This window comes from Lissotriton vulgaris, chromosome 12, assembly GCF_964263255.1.
Source record: "Lissotriton vulgaris chromosome 12, aLisVul1.2, whole genome shotgun sequence".
Lineage (NCBI taxonomy): Eukaryota > Metazoa > Chordata > Amphibia > Caudata > Salamandridae > Lissotriton > Lissotriton vulgaris.
This window is the reverse complement of record NC_141700.1, coordinates 624,608,400-624,626,159: the sequence shown is the minus strand read 5'-3', so window position 1 is coordinate 624,626,159 and position 17,760 is coordinate 624,608,400. Positions and strand designations below refer to the sequence as shown.

At 43.9% G+C, this 17,760-nt stretch overlaps 1 protein-coding gene across 1 annotated transcript in view; it reads right to left on the bottom strand.

Annotated features, from left to right (window-relative positions):
* Positions 1-17,760, bottom strand: part of CHTF8 (chromosome transmission fidelity factor 8) — a 67,699-nt gene that overhangs the window by 36,713 nt on the left and 13,226 nt on the right. The window contains exon 2 of the mRNA XM_086945771.1: positions 1,167-1,215. Coding sequence (XP_086801897.1) covers positions 1,167-1,189 — 23 coding nt within the window. The 5' untranslated portion in view covers positions 1,190-1,215. The remainder of the gene's footprint in view (positions 1-1,166; positions 1,216-17,760) is intronic.

Below are 17,760 nucleotides of genomic sequence, written 5' to 3'. Positions count from 1 at the left end.
GTGTATCTAAAAGTATAGCCAGATAAAATGTAATCTATAACAATGTATGTCAGGGTATATATCATCTAAGTAGAACTCAAAACCAACATGGTCTTTATGTTTAAGATAACCCTGTACCAGGGTGTAACTCTTATCATATTTAGTTGGTTTAATGTAAGGTATGTGGCACTTATGGGTCATTTGGCTTGGGAGGACACTCTCCAACAGGTCTCCAGTGATTATTGAAGGCCTTGTAGGTAGGGTAGGAGGAATCAGTCACATGACAGGCTAATGGTGAAGGGCTGGGCACTGTTGATCACCTGTTGGGCTAGTGCCACCAGAAAGGCTCGGACAGTCAGTTACATATTCATCCCATGTCTCTGCAAGCCAGGTAAGCTGTGCCAGAGAAGGTTATTTATCATGTAGAACTCGTGTTCCTGGAAGGCTGCTAAGGTTGGAGCACAGTCAGCCACACATCAAGCCTGTTATTAACGAAGTCCAGTGGGTCTTGGGTGGAATCAGTTACCAGTCAGGTCTACATTTCCATAAGACCCGCAAGAAGGGGGAGAGGGCATGTTGGACACATTGGGTCTGGTAGACCTGAAAGACTGCGGCCGGGACAGTTACATGTTGTACCACCTCGACGGCAGCAATGAAGATGAGGATACTGAAGATGATGATACAATGTGACGGGACACGAGTAAAGAAGGTGTACAGTCCCACCCTAGGTTCAGGCACTTGGTCCTGACATTTTATGGTGTATTTTTCCTTTCTGGTCAGAGATGGTTGGATAGGGATGCATCCACTATCCACAATGCATTGCAGTTCTCGTGCAACAACCCTAGTCACCATGTAAGTTGACTTGACATACCGCCTTGAAACTGAATAGGTGGCTGTCCGGCAGGCGATGAATGAAAGACGTAATTTCAGCCCTAGCATAGCTCAGAAACGCTTGGTATGTCCACATACCTCCCCCGCAGTCTGTCTCAGGGAACTATGTGTATTTCTTGAGGAAAAGGCACATGTGTCAAGTACAATTGTCAGCACATGATCTTAAAAAAGTCAAGATATGAATTGAGTAAACATGTTCCACCTATCTCTCCACCCATGGGAATCCGCAGGTTTTACACAGTGTAGCACATTGCTGCTCAAAATAGACCACATCGATTGCTAAAGGAAAGAGTTACCTGGAAATCAAGATTTGGACCATGTTCAGTACGAAGGTGAACTTCACGCCTGTAAAAGAAATTGACTGTTAGAAGAGGTACAACAAGGTACAAAGCCACTAATGGTGAAGCACAATGGGGAGAAAAGGTGCGAGGGAAACAGTGTCACTAAGAAAACAATATTAAACAGAGATGCAGAATATGTGACTAGCTGACCGAAAGAAGGAAAATTACTTAACACAAAAACAAAAGCCAATTCCTCAGTTCAACTAAGTCCTCTTTCACCTCTGTACAAAGAAACTAGTTTAGCTTCTACAAGGAGCAGCGTCAAAGTCTACATTATTTACATTACGGATAAGTGATTTTAGCTGATAACCACCCTATGTCCCTAGCTTTCAGCAAAGTAGTTAAGATTCCTGACTTAGAGCCAACCAAGAGCTGAACATAGTGTTCACAATTCACATTGAAGCAATATAGCAGGGTCACGTTAGTAATGTTTGGATCTCCCACCACCCTAAGATATGGGTCTGTCTATGCAGACTGAGTATACCTATGCCTGACATCAGGCCTTTCAGACAGAGATGCAACAATAGACTTCCAGGGACCTATAAAGCTAAATCATGGTACAGCAGAGCTTGCCAACATGAAATAAACCAGTCAGAATCTAAACCAAAAGGGGTTTGGGTCTGTACCAGGGAAGAAAAGACTCACTAAAGAATAGATGAGGTGCTTAAATAAGCACGTATAAGTGCAAAAAGAGGGTACTACTCCTACGGGACCACTGAATCAGTAACCGAATAAAGGAAAGAATAAGCATTTTTCGACCAACAGATTATCTGAAAGTCCAGAAACATTCTTCTTGAGCGTAACAACATTCTGAAGACCTATGGTTAGTCTTCAACATTGAAAAAAAGCTAGTAAACTGGGGAAAGTGTTAGCCAACAACAATAATCCTCTTGCCACCAAGCTTTACTGTCATCTTTATCTTCCCTAGTGGTAACCCTGGAATTAGTGGGAGAGGTTAGCAAACAAGATCAAGGATCAGGATTTGCTAGCTCATCTTTTTTCATTTTCCTTTCCAAAGATGGTTTCTAGTTTCTAAAATGTTAACTCTGACATTACCTCACATTCTCAGATTAATTTGCATAGCATGTTGTGAAGCCTTTTCCTGGTATCATGGGGCAGTCAGTGGCTTTTGGACAGTATCCATCAGGGGGTTTACCATTGGGGGTTCCAAGCCACCAACACTGGATCACTCCAATATGATAAACAAGTTACTGCCTTTAGGCACTCTTGAAAAGCAGCAAAATTGAGCAATCAGAGGGGTCTGGGTATGCAAATTGGTTTGAGCTTTTTTGTGGCTAAACAAGATATTGGCAAGCAAAGGTTGTCAATGTACCAGGCACAAGGTGGTCCCCACAAATGCAATACAATTTGGGACGCCTGGATTTACCATTTTGACCTGAAATTATAAGTCCAAAGAGAGATGCTTACATATAAATCTTTTGTTATGTGATGTGCCTCTTGTTTAAAATGCTGCATTGTGGGGCTGCTACATCCGCTGTTAAAAAAAAAAATTTAAACCAATAAAGAGATAATATATTTATTTTTCTATCATTCGTTTGCCAAATGGTTGTGCAAAGGGGGGCCTCGACATATTATTAAATTGAAGAATCAAATGAAATATTAATGCATTATCATGCTGTAATTAGAATTAAGATGAAGTTTGCATCAAGGTCTGATCCTTTATAACGGTTTAATATTTATATTCCGCCAGACAAAATGAATGATCATCTATTATTTAAGGGAGTCCACTTTTATCATTAAAAACATAAGTTTCACATGAGTATATAATTATACTCAGAGATTTCTATATAAAATCTATACTACAGATGTAAGGCATTTTTAAATTGAGGGTCTCGAGCCTGCTTGTAATAATATCTCAGAACCGTATAAGATAATTGCTGGTCAGATTAAAAAAAGGGACCCTACTTTAGAAGTGATCGCTCAGAAAATGGATGGGTCTTTATTAATAGTCGTATTGAAGTCTATATTCCTACTGCAGTACCTTGAGTGTGTCCTAAAAGGCTGTTAATGATTATGAAAACATTTTATGCGATCAATGTGTGGATATTTTTGAATGAAAGCCATGCTCCATACCATTCTAAATGATCACAAACTATTAAGGGATAAGGTAGTGTGTTATGTAATCTACATGATAGAAGTTGGAATCTGGATGGATGGTGTAATCACGTTTACAGACTTCTAATAAATGGTACTGGTCCTCTAACTCCCAAGTAAATGATCGAAACATCATTTAGTCTTTGGTTGAAATAAAGTTCTTCTTACACTTTAACAATTCTCTTCATAGCTAACGGTTCATTTTTAACAGACTTGTTGATAAGCTGAAGTTATACAACAGTACTCTACAAGAGTAATTCGATTAGGGTGACGATGGAGGAACATACTATGGAGCAGCAACTTGGTCATGAGTTTAACAAATGTCAGCTCTTCAGAGCCATATTTACACAGATGTTTGAGCAAGTTTTATATAATAGAAAAAAAGAACAATTAACTACACTCAGGAAAGGAAAAACCACTAAGGAAAACAGATGAAGCATAATCTTCCTTCCTTCCATAAAGCAGGAAAGGAAAACAACTTACGAAGATGCCTTATTAACAGAAATAAAATTTAGTAGGTCACAAATATCAATTATTGAACCATAATGGATAAATTTGATTTCAGACATCTATGCTAGGGAGCTCAACTTAATCTGCAAAGGGTTCTCTAATGACCTAAATACTTGTCATTTTGTACCTTTGACACCCCCATCTGCCTGGGAGGTTGAATCATGCATTAAGAACACCAGATATTCCACATTTGAAGGGCCTAATCGAATACCAGTCTCAGTAACATGATCAAGAGAGGGTTGTGTGATGGAACAACGCATGCCTCAACAACGCATGCCTAAACCACACGGTCTTAACCACGACCGCGTCTTTACCACACATGCCTTTACCTCGCAATTTCGTTGTAAAGACATGATTGGCAATGGGACATGTAGGGTAAAGATCACACTCCTACCCCTTTGCCCTGAGCCCTAAAATTCTGCCCTTCTGCAATCCATTCTACCCGCCCCACCCTATAAACTTCCCCTACCCTTATTCTGATCCCTAACACCCGACCCTCTAGCCCCAAAAACAACACTAACCCCAGCTCCCTTCCCTGAGCCCTAAAACCAGCCCCCACGCCGCCTGCCCCAGCCCAACTGCCCACTCAGCCTGAAAACTGCCCCTTTACTGTTCCCTGCCCTGAGATCTAAAACTTAGCCCCCTAGAAACTACTCTGACCCAGGCTCCCTGAGCCCTAAAACCAGCCCCCAATCCCTTAAACCTACCCCATCTCCCCCCTGCCCCAGCCCAAGTGCCCCCTCGGCCTGAAAACTGCCCCTTTCCTGTCCCCTGCCTTGAGCCAAACTCCCGACCCCCACCTACCCTGAAAATAACCCCAACCCCATCCCTGTAACCTACCCTGACACCCCAGCCCTGAAAACTACACACAACCCATACAAACTAATCCCCCAAACTTCACTTGCCTCACAACGTCGCTTTCTCTCTCTCGAGCCTCCCTCTTCCTGCTTCCGCCAGCCTACCAGCAACTAGACCGTGCATATGCCTTAACCACACATATGTGAGGTTAAGGCAAGCGTGGTTACGTTTGCTATGTCAGAACACGTGTGGCTGAGACTGTGGTGTTCCGACTAGTTCCCTCCAGATAGTCAAGTGCGTTTTTTGGCTCTGCTTTATAAAGAATGCTAGAGATCAGACATGATTCCCAATTTTGAGAGGGGTTGTATTCTCTTCTCTATACACAAGTAGGTCTCTATGCTTCGAGCAAACATCTATAAGCAAATTGCCCTCCCTGAGGTCAGTGGCAAATTGTTGTGTAAATCCTTATTAAGGCATCTTCCAAAGTGGGTTAATGAGAATATCATTTCACCACTCGAGCAATCAATTTAAGGAGGGATGCTCAGTTCTTTTTCACACTGACAGTGCATTCTTTATTTGACAAATATAATTTCACTACCAGCCCGACCCGACGTTGTCCGGGTATGAATTGCTGTCGGCCAGTAGTATATTATTTTGTAGGATTTCGTTTTGATAGCATTTCTTATCTGTGACAGCCTGTGAAACGCTCCGATTCACAGTGCACTGCTGATGCACTTAAGTGTGCGCGTTCACTAGTGTGTGAACTCGAGTTTCCCTACTTTATTTTTCCTTGCAATATTATATAGCGCAAACTCAACAACATGGCATGAGCACAATTTACATTACAGAAGAACACATTCATTTGTGGTAGGCACGGGGAGACAAAGCGATTTGCCAGGAATCACAGGATATTGAGCTGATGCCGAGATTCGAACGTAGCTCCCTAGCTCCAAAGTTCACAATTCTAGAACTTGTGGCGGGAGGTGTGTCTAAAAGTGTATGTCGGTGCTGGCCATCAATGAGAGAGACCTGTGCATTTTTCAAATGGGTGGTGAAAAAATAGGAGTATGTTGCTGGAGATGTGGGCCGCCGTGCCACCAATTTACTTACTGGGGGAGGGTAAACACCCATTATTCCGCAACTTTCTTTCCGCATACCATCACTCCGCATACTTTCATTACGAAAGTACCATGACTCCGCAATGCCATTATAACGCATGGCATTACATTTTATATTCTTTTACCACGCATACATTTTCAACGAAATTCGTTGTAAATGCATGAATGGTAAAAGCATGTTTTTTTGTAATGTTTAGATAAGGTAAGTATAGGGAATATATTTTGGGGTACTGAGGTACATGTTTTGAGGTGTTTGGGTATTTTAAGGGTTCAGATATAGTTTTGGGTTATGGGGTACAGGGGTAGTATTAGGGTTTAAGGATAGGTATGGGTTTTAGGGTACAGGGGTATTTTTAGGGTTCAGAGCTAGGTTTGGGTTTTGGGGTATAGGGGTATTTTTAGGGTTCAGGGCTAGGTGTGGGTTTTGGGGTACATGGGTATTTTTAGGGTTTAGGATAGGTTTGGGTTTTGGGGTACAGGGTATATTTATAGGGTTAAGATGGGTTAGTGTTTAAGGGTGTTGGGGTATTTTAAGGAGTAAGGGTGGGTTATGATTATGGGGTGCAGGGGTATTTAAAGGGAGCAGGGTGGGATTAGTTTTTAGGGTGTAAAGGGTAATAAAATAAAATAATAATAAATAAAAATAATATAGATAATGCAATTTAAAAGAATAAATGTTTTAATTAAATTAAAAAAATTGTGTGTGTATGTATATATATATATATATATATATATATATATATATATATATATATATATATATACACATATATACAAACATATATTTGATGTTTTAATAATGTACTTTTACAATGTATATGACTGTTCCACACATGCATTTGCGTTATAATGGCATGCGTGATAAAGTCATATGCGTTGTAAAAGTTTTTAGAAATGATGTCTTGCGGAGTAATAGTCCTGCTTTATAAAAATTGCGGAGTGATGGTATGCGGGATGTTGGTTTCCGGAATATCATCACATATTCCCGGGGGAGGGATAGTCCCTTTCTTGCTATTTCCGTGGAGGCGAGCCTTGTGTCCGGATGTGCGTGGCGCGAGGCCTGTGCGCAACAGAAGTGGAAAATCTCCAGTGTGCGCTTCAGGCTTCACCGGAAGTTAAGGTGAGATTACATTTATTGCACAATGGCCCCTGTTTGCGCTCCCTCCGGCCCTTGGGAATAGCGCCATGCCGGACCTCCATACAGTAAAGCAGGTGCATGTCACTGGGAGTGCGGGGCAAGCACACCCGGAGCTGGAATGTACAGAACTTGGGAAGAAAAAACAATGAAATATTGGGCACAACACTCGCTTTTTTTTCCGTAATCCCGCGCCCCGCACACGCCCATGCCCCCAGCACACGCCCACAGCACACGATATGAGACATAGCATGAAGGGCGGAACGTACCACACGCCCCCAGCGTTTGTCACGCCCCCAGCACACGCCCAGAGCACAACGCAGACACGCCCACAAGGGACTACTTTGCTGGCACGGTTCTTATACCTTTTAAATGTATATGGTGGGCGTCTGCCTAGCCTATGTCCTTCTGCTGCAACTGCCCTTTCCAACACTGTATTGGGTGTTGTGATTGGTGCTGTGGTTCCTGAGATTACCCGCCTCAAAGGTTTGGGCTCTCTCTTTATTATATTAGTAAAGATATAGATATATATACACACACACACACATAAATATTCAACATTACAGGTAGGTGAAATGCTCAGTAACGTTTTAAACTCCAGTCACCACAGCAATTCACCTGTTATTGTTACAGTTATTGCAAGTAACTAGAGCTAGTGTCCTAAAGTAACTAGAACTCATGCCCCGTCATGCACAGTTTTCTCATCAATAATTTCACTACAAATGTTGCAGTGACATTATCAATGACGCCATAGAAGATGTCATGAGTAATTAAATATGTGGGGTAACTACCAATGCATGGCGAGGGCGTACGTTATAGTTACCTTAGGGCACAAGCTATAGTTACTTGAGATAACGAACACTGGTGAACTTCTGCATTTTTTTGTGTTTAAAACGTTTCGTTGTTACTGAACATTTCGCCTAACTATAACATTACTTTAACCTTTTTGAATTTTTAGGGATTTTTTTGTTACAGAAAGTAATATTTTACTTCCATACGTAAAGCCAACCCTCCGTCGTGCACCCCTGCGCAGTAGGGGATTGACCATAGGGCCTGTTGCCAACTCCCTCTTCCCCCCACCAAATACCCTATATGTAAAGCAGATATATTATCTTTGCCCAAAAATTTGCAATCATTTTATTCAAATGAAAATGTAAATGATACATGCAGTACAATGTTTATTATTATTGATTAATTAAAAAATATTTAATTACGTTTTTATTTAACTACATGTCTGTGACTTTTTTTGCATAGGTTTTATTATTACATTTTTGGGGTGAAAATAAGTAGTCCGAAATATATTATTTTTTGCTTCAGAACAAAAAGGAAAATAAATCGCTTACTTATACATTTTTATATTTTACACCCCAAAAAATGCAATCATAAAGAGAACCACATACAGTCCTTGTAGTTTATGGGATACACTGTATCACAAACTACAACCGTACAACCAGCCCCTAGGTGGCACTGCAATCACAGCTGCAGAGTAAAAGCTCCAACCTGGGGAAATGCTATTGAAAAATATGGACGTTCTCCTAGGGTCATGGTTTCAATGACCCAGGAGAACTAGGTTCTTTTTTAGGTCTCGCCTGTCGATGCGCATGCGCATCGAGCAAGCGAGACTATAGGGGCTCATCGACTCTTTTCTAACTTGCAAGGAATCGTGGCGATTCCTTGCAGTGCCCGTGACTTTTAAGGTCAATGCGCATGCGCATTAAGCTTATGCGCATGCGCATTGACCTTAAAAGTCACGGGCGCGTGCATGTCCGTCTTTGTTTACCCGCTCCTCCCCTCTCCGCCCCCGTTCCGCCCCCTCCCCTTCCCGCCGTGTCGCATTTCTCCTCCCCCCGCCCCTCTCTTCCCTCCGGCTTCTTTTTTTTTTTGTTTATTTTACTCGCACCTCTCCCCTCTCCGCCCCCGTTCCGCCCCCTCCCCTTCCCGCCGTGTCGCATTTCTCCTCCCCCCTCCCCTCTCTTCCCTCCGGCTTCTTTTTTTTTGTTTATTTTACCCGCCGTGTGACACAGATCCAGCATATACCCTTTCTAAAATACTAACCAGCTACCCCGTTCACTTGTTGTCCTAGGATCGAAGTACATCTCTGGTCTTTTTGCATGTCCCCTACATACATGCACAGGCCGCATGCTAAATCCTGAACTCACCAGCTATCAGCCTCCTCACCACGTCTTCTCTACTATGCTCCTTACGCCAAGGGAGCATCTTCACTACATGATGTCCTTCACAAGCATCCACACGTTGCAGCAACACTTTTCAGCTCTCCGCCCCCGTTCCGCCCCCTCCCCTTCCCGCCGTGTCGCATTTCTCCTCCCCCCTCCCCTCTCTTCCCTCCGGCTTCTTTTTTTTTGTTTATTTTACTCGCACCTCTCCCCTCTCCGCCCCCGTTCCGCCCCCTCCCCTTCCCGCCGTACATTTAAATATCATTGGGAACACGATAAGCAAAGGCGGCTTAGAGGTAAAAGTGATATTAACATCAGTTACGTTGCTCTGGGACGTGAGTTTTAAAGGCGGCTTGGAAATAAAGGTTAATGCTCACTGTGCGTTCTCGCTGCAATTAAGGTGCGAGTGGAGTTAAACTAACTCATTTGTTTAAAATACATTAACACAGCGGAGCTCGCAGAGACACTTGCTTAGGAGAGGGTGCTCAAGGACATAGATGTTAAAGGCGGCTTAGAACTAGAGTTTAATGCTGACTCGCCATATATATAAAGGTAACCTGTTTCATTAGGTTACATTTAAATATCTTTGGGAACATGATGAGCAAAGGCGGCTTAAAGCTAAGAGTGGATATTAGCATAAATTAAGCTGCCGAAAGACGTGAGCGTTGAAGGCGGCTTGAAAATAAAAGTTAGTGCTCGCTGTGCGTATTCGCTGCAATTAAGATGCCGTGCGTGGTACTTGGGAAGGCTGCCCATCTATGCACTATCACTGGGTTATTGAAGCTGTTCCTTCTGCAACCGCAAGCACATGCTATCTCGATACACAGTTGTATTTGCGTGCTCACCCCCCCACGCCCTCTTCACTGCTTGAACCGTCCTCCCAACCCCTCTCTCATAGGGATGAGGGATAAAAACCCTCAACACACACTTGCGCTGTTCTGTACAAAATATAATTATCCCAACAACCCCTCACCCTCAATCCCTCACCCTCAACCCCTCACCCACCCTCAACCCCTCACCCTCAATCCCTCACCCACACTCACCCACACTCACCCACACTCACCCACACTCACCCTCACTCACCTTCACCCTCACTCACCTTCAACCCCTCACCCTCACTCACCCCCAACCCCTCAACCCCTCACCCTCATTCACCCTCACCCTCAACCCCTCACCCTCACTCACCCTCAACGCCTCACCCTCAATCACCCTCAACCCCTCACCCTCACCCACCTTCACTCACCCTCACCCTCACTCACACTCACCCTCACCCACCCTCAACCCCTCATCCTCACTCACCCTCAACCCCTCACCCTCACTCACCCTCAACCCCTCACCCTCACTCACCCCCACTCACCCTCAACCCCTCACCCTCAACCCCTCACCCTCACTCACCCTCACTCACCCTCACCCACCCTCAACCCCTCACCCACCCTCAACCCCTCACCCTCAATCCCTCACCCACACTCACCCACACTCACCCACACTCACCCTCACTCACCTTCACCCTCACTCACCTTCAACCCCTCACCCTCACTCACCCCCAACCCCTCAACCCCTCACCCTCATTCACCCTCACCCTCACTCACCCTCAACCCCTCACCCTCACTCACCCTCAACCCCTCACCCTCAACCCCTCACCCTCAACCCCTCACCCTCAATCCCTCACCCTCACCCACACTCACCCACACTCACCCACACTCACCCACACTCACCCACACTCACCCACACACCCTCACTCACACTCACTCACTCACCCACCCTCACCCACCCTCACTCACCCTCACCCTCATGCTAAAGATTTACAAAAAAAACCATTAACAATTCTAAAAGCACTAACTCTAATGCTGCGAGACCTATTGCATTTCTAATGCTTGTTTCTAGCGTTGCTGGGGGGCTGCAGAACTCTCTACATTACAACCCCCCACAACATAAAACAAACGTAGGTGATGTCCCTGCCCCTTCTAGGGACATCAAAAAGAACAAAATATATATAAATAGCACTTTCAGGGCATTATATGACGGTCCTTTAAGGATTAGTGAATAATGAATGAGCATCTGTCGTCACTTGTTTATTATTTACTTTTTTTTTAATTTAGTTTGTGGGTGTCCCGGTCCAATCCAATACATTCACAGTTTTTTTTTATATAAGGGGCCGCAGGGGGAGCCCCTGGACCCACGTGGATCCTTGCTCCTGCAGGAGCCGAAATATTTTTCTTTAAAGTGGCATGCCCCAGTGCCACCCAGGGCATGCCACAACTAGTCCTGTTTAGAAAAAAAATAATAATAGGGCGTTTCGGTATACACCCAGCGCACCCCAGACCATTATTTATTTTTGGGGCCGGGGGTATTTTCTTTTTAATAATGAAATGCTGTGCCCCAATGCCGGCAGAGTATTTCACAGCTATTCTCGGTTTATTATTTTTGGATTCTCTTTTTTTTAAAAATAAAAACATGGTGTGCCTCGCTGCCCACCCGAGGCACCCACAACTCCTGTTACTTTTTTTTGGGACAGGAGGGTTGGCCCAGTGCCCACCTGGGGCACCACACAGTCTGTCCCTCGTTGGGGGCTGTGGGGTAAGGCCCAGGGCCCCCACAGCCCCGCCAGCTCCCCTGCTTGAACCCACCACGGGTGCAGTGGGAACCGGAATTGCTCCAACCTCGCGGTAGCAGTTTTCTTTTGTGTGTGGGCAGGGAAATGCTTTGTTCTCCCCCCGGTAAGGGAAACAGTGGTCCCAGACGATACTAGCCATACTTACTCAGTATTACTTTGAAGTAGGTCTATGAAGTTACACCCAACATCCCCCTCCCATCTCGACCACAGATGAAGCCTCACTGTGCCTCCAATGAAATGACATTCTTTTGCAACAAAGATCAGGGTTAGGCCCCATACGGTAGGGGTACCGGCCTTGTGGTGAATTGATGCCGGATCCCATTGGTCCTAATGTTTTGAATTATTTTTCCTAAACGTATTATTGATGATCTTTGCTTTCATTTTTTTTTCTATCTTGCACATGAGCACTTTTTTTCACTTCGTTCTCTTGCCCAGAAAATGCCCATAAAAATAATAGTGTATGTAGTATATTATGCCTTTATATATATATATATATATATTGACACCAAACCAAACTTCACCATCAAAGAAGGCGCTGACTCCGTGTATCTTAGTTCAAGGGTTCTTATTTCTTACATCAGCTTCTGCTCAGACGCGTTTCGGCGGCTACTCCCGCCTTGCTCACTAATATATATATATATATATATATATATATATATATATATATATATATATATATATATATATATATATATATATATATATATATGTCCATTCTATGAATTGAAATCATGATTGAATAAATCGATGCTAAAGAATATTCTGGGTGGCCTCTTTAAAACTATGAGCTCTTTCTTGTTGAATGCGCCTCTGGATTAATTGTTTTCGGTTCTATGAATTAACTGCATATATATGCTTTAAAGTAATACTGAGTATGGCTGGTATCGTCTAGGACCACTGTTGCCCTAACCGATCAATACCCAGGTCCTTTGACATTGTACTGGGTTATCCCATTTATCTTATTGTTCTCCCACCGGGCAGGAGCAGCTTTGTGCTCCTGCACGGTGGGAGAAATTAGCAATTTCCAAAATAGATGGCATTCTGGGGTTTGAGGACTCCGAGACGCTGTCAATAAGCTGGCCTGGGGGGAATGAGGTCCCCAGGGTTATTTTGTGGCTCAGGGAGGGGTGCTGCGCAGCCCCTTCCCCTTCGATTAAATCTTGGCCCCGGGGGTTGGGGTCCCAATGGCCAAATGGAGGCTAGGGGAGTGGGCTATGCACCTTGTTGCCCCTTATATAAATACCTTGCCTACCTACCAGCCGTGGCCCACTCAGGGTTTTTTTATACGCGGGAGAGTGCTTTTTGCCATGAATTTGCAGAACTTTGCGAATTTGCGTCAAAACCTTTTTTTAAACCCCACCACCAGGCTTAGGGGGTCAGGGTATCTGTACCCTGCCCCCTTATGTCTTTTTGTGCGTTAGATGGCTGCCATCACTTCCTGGTTGAGGTGGTGACAACCAATCTGATCTCAGCAGGAGATCTGTTGGATCCGCTGAAGATACGCGACCCCTGATACACCATTTCTTTATAGCATTAATTGCGCAAAAACTATAGAACAGATTTACACCAAAACACAAAAGCACACTCTGGACCAAGATCTAGATTTCTGATAAATTTGTTGTAAATCAGTTCAGCGGTTTTAGCTGTAGCTGTGTCTGAAGTTCCTATGGAAAAATCAATGAGGAAAACGTGTTTTGGGCCACCACTTTATTTTGGGCCCCCAATCAACGTATCAACCCAAAATTCCATGTGCAAACTAGTAAAATAGTAGACCTGTTTTGGAAAGGTTTTTGGTGATTCGTCAAACGGTGCCAAAGTTATTAGCAACACAAAAAAAGCATATATATGGAAGCACGATACCGGAATACAATTCTATATATTATGATGAGATTATTTCACTAAGAGACCAAATCATGAAAGTGTAAACACTATGGTTAATATTTGTCAGCCAATTATGACACTGTACAAATGAAATGTGAAATCACTTTTCACCATGTTGATGTCAAATGCATTGCTGTACACATATCAATTAATCAATCAGTATTACCCCTGAGGGGTATCCAAGCACTGGGGTGCAGTGAGCCTCAGTCAAAGAGCCAGGTATCGAGTCCCTTCCTGAAGTCGGCGAGTGAGGGGGAGGTTGAGAGGGAGGTTGTTCCAGGATTTGGCGGCAAGGTAGGAGAAAGAGCGTCTTCCACTGCAGCTCCGTCAGATGCAGGGAACGTGTGCGAGGGTGAAGGATCAAAGTTGTCTGGTTGGTTGGGGGAAAGTCATGCAGTGGTTCATGTAGGGGGTCCAGCTTTGTGGAGGGCCTTGTAAGCGAGGGTGAGTTGTTTGAAGTTGCATCTCTTTGGAGTGGGTATCCAGTGGAGGTTTCTGAGGTGAGGGAAGATACTGGTGCACTTTGGGAGGTCGGGGACGAGTCTCGCTGCGGTGTTCTGGATAGACTGTAGTCGCTTGAGGAGCTGTGCGGAGGATCCGGAGTAGAGGGTATTTCTGTAATCTAGTAGGCTGGTGATCAAGGCTAGGGTTACTGTTTTCCTGCTGTTGATGGGGATCCACCATATATACAATGTGAAAGTAACCTTACTTGGAGAAGTCCAAACACCTGTAGTGCCCCCACCTTTTGTTCCCATTCCTTTTGTTCTTCTTGAGCTGCGCTACTTTATACTCTGTGTGAGCATAATAATTCTTCGAAGCAGTATAGGATTTAACTTACTATTCAGTAGTGTGCAGTTTCCCTTGACCCCTTGTGTGAGATACATTATCTTTCTCCCACAATGCACAAGAGAGGATGAATGTTGGCTCTCTCTTTAGGGCAAACATGTATCTGCTGTACTTCTCACCATGGGCCAGGGCCATTTTGCATTCAAGAGGGTATGACGCAGGGATGAACCCTTGTCCAAATTACTGTTTACCTGGACACAGACCCTGGCAAAAGGGGTTAGACTGAATGTGCAGTATTGAGCCATAAACGGGCATAGCGCCCACGAGGACCGCATCACACTGTATCCAGACAATGTCTTATAATACGTCGATAGACCGACTTTACCCAATTCTCGGATACTGCACATGCGAAAAGTTTATGGTGAGGCACCTGGCCTGGCGGTTATCTGAGAGAAATCCACTGTAATGCTGTTAAGGGGAGTAGTGAACCTAGATAACTGGAAAGATGCTAATGCCCTTCAGGTGCACTAGGATTTCAAACATTTACGTGACTCAAACAGGTACTGGGAGCTGAATGGTGCTCCCTCCTAAGTGAAATCAAAACCCACACGGAGAGGTGCTGTAAATTACTATTATCAATCACGGAGCAGGGAGTGCTGTTTAAAATGATTGTGCTACTTCAAATGCTGTATGTTGTGCAAAATTATCTGTTTCTTTCCCAAATAAATTCTTCACCACGTCGCAAACTGATATTACGAGTTACCTATGAGTTGTGGGGACCTCACAAGTTGCTTTTGGTAACTATTTCCAGTCACCCTATGATGGCTTGAGGAATTGCAGACATCTGGCTCTATTATTAAACTACCCAATTACTTCCTATTAACAACTGGCTATTCACTGATAGGGCAGACCCTTCTCGGACCCTAAAAGCAGACTTCCTGAGTATGCCCAATCTGTTGTCACAGATTAATTAACCCTTAACTATCCATCTGTCACCAGGGTCCCATCAGAATGCTGGCATCGGCCTTGAAGATGATGGGCTGGCAGTGCACAGAAGAATTACTAAAGGAACCCCCTCATAGCATGACACCTGGCTGTCTGCAGTCATCCAGTTATTGGGCTTTAGCATATGGTTTAGGATAGGGATGAGGGATCTCAAAATTAGGGGGCGTCTGGTAAACGAGCTATATCAAGTCTTCTGATAACTTATGGAGGAATTTGCACTGCAGAATCGTAGTTCTTTCGATATTTAGAAATTAGACATGCCCTGTAAAGACACAAAGGTGACCTCAAGTCTACCCCTGACTTTAACCCGCTTGAGTCTAAGCTGGTTTTAAGTCAAATGGAAGAGCTAAGATTATCTAGCATTTACAGGGCTTTAGTTGTAAATACTCCTGATGATCCCCTAGAGAACACAATCTTGGTCCCTTAGATGAAGGTGACAGGGTGTAGGTCAAAATTGCTGCTCAACAGAGGATGAAAGTGGCCTGCCTACGTTTAATTCAGTTTAAATACCTCCATAGGATATACTACTTGCCTGCTAGGCTCCATAAAATGGGTAGGAGTACTGAATGCATTTGTCTCAGATGTCACTCAACTGAGGGGATCTTTTTTCATGTGGATTGGGAAAGCACAGTGAACTAATTCTCGGAATCTAGAGTACACAACATACTGGAGCAAGTGACTGGGAAACAGGTAATGAGGGACCCTAAGGTGGCACTGCTAGAAATAATGTCCCAAGAAAGCAGGGACTGGGGCTGAAGGAAATTAGCGTTCCTAGGTCTTTTAATTGCTAAAAGAGGCACAGCATGCCATTGGAAAGAAGTGCCTGCACCACCACTGGACCAGTGGCTTAGTGGCATGGATATCTGTGTTGTGGCAGAGTAGACAGTGAACAAAGATTGAGGGTGCCCTGGGAAACACACCAATATATGGTGTGGTGGGTGAAACTATGTTCACCCAATTCGACCACCAGTAGAACTGTGGGTGAGAAGGCTGCGACAGACTATCTATTACATCGGACTGATTGTTTTCCCTTTTTATGCAATGAAAATATACATGTAATGTATTAAGAGGCTGCTACTGTTCCACACTTGTCTGGGTTGTTTACACTTTTAAGTGTATTAAACCTAATGAAAAGAGTTTTTCAATAAAATAAAAGACTAGCCTCCATGGCAGCGCAGCCCTCATCAATTTCCTGTCTGAGTTTGTTTCTCTTCTTCACTTCCCCCCCCCTCAAAAAAACAGGAAAGGTCCAGGGAAGCTCCAAATAAAACAATAACTACAAGAGGGGCAAATGAAGGCATGCTAGTTGAAAGCCAGCATGTGGAACCTCAACTTTAAAAAAGAAAATCAATGGAGAATACACCTGAATGGTGTGTGCGTTTGTGTGACTTGCGGTATATTAACCTAGAATCCCTTTATACAATTACCTCGCCAAGTGTAAGCAAGGTTGAGCGCTCAAGGCCTACTGTAGGAGGTGATCAAGGTTTGCAACTCCTATACAGTATGACTCAAGTAATCATACACTAAAGGTAAAAATACTGTCAGAGCTAAATCATATGTAAAATAAAATATATTTTTATTAACACCTTAGCAGCTTTGAACGTTCAGCACCCAGTGCTGAACGTTCGAATAACGAGCGCTGGCCCGTCGGCCAACGGTCGTGCGCAGCACTGGGGAGGTAGCGGTCGCAATGACCGTTTGCCGACGGCAGCGCTTAAGGGGTTAACAATAGATATAGGTAAGGCAGTTAAATTATGATTTCCAAAAATAACTATAAAGTAGTGATTCTGCATTTAGACACTATAAACAGTTTGCTGTTTGAGTAAACAGCTAATTTGTTCTTCTGGCCGCAGTTCCAGAAGGTGTCGGAAGCCTTTTGCGGGATCTCAAAGGTGTACACAAAAGACTGCCATCCAAGAGAGTAAATCATAATCAGAGGAGACTATTGCACCGATACATCTTTATCTATCTGATTTTCCCATAGACTCTGTTATAAGCACAAGATATTATCCAACCAAAATAAGTTCCAGCATCCAAAACAACTGCACCTCGCACACCTTGTAGTGCAGATACCGATCAGGGTCTCCATACACTATCCTGACACCAACCAATAAACCAAAGGACTCATGCTTCCTCTTGTTACATGAAGATGACAAGAGTCACCAAAGAATGATTGAGGACGCCAAGCTCCAGCTTCACACTGCCCCTCCAGCTCACTAGAGCCTTACTCTGGCAAAACATTGTGCAGTGAGTCGTCCAGTCAGCACATACCAGCAAACACATAAAGCACAATACAACGCAAGAAAGCATAGGTCTTAACTATAGCACTACAAGTCATTACATACCACACTGGGACACTGATGTGCAGGAGGCCAGTCTGCAGACACTACTCAAGTAAGACAATCATCACCAC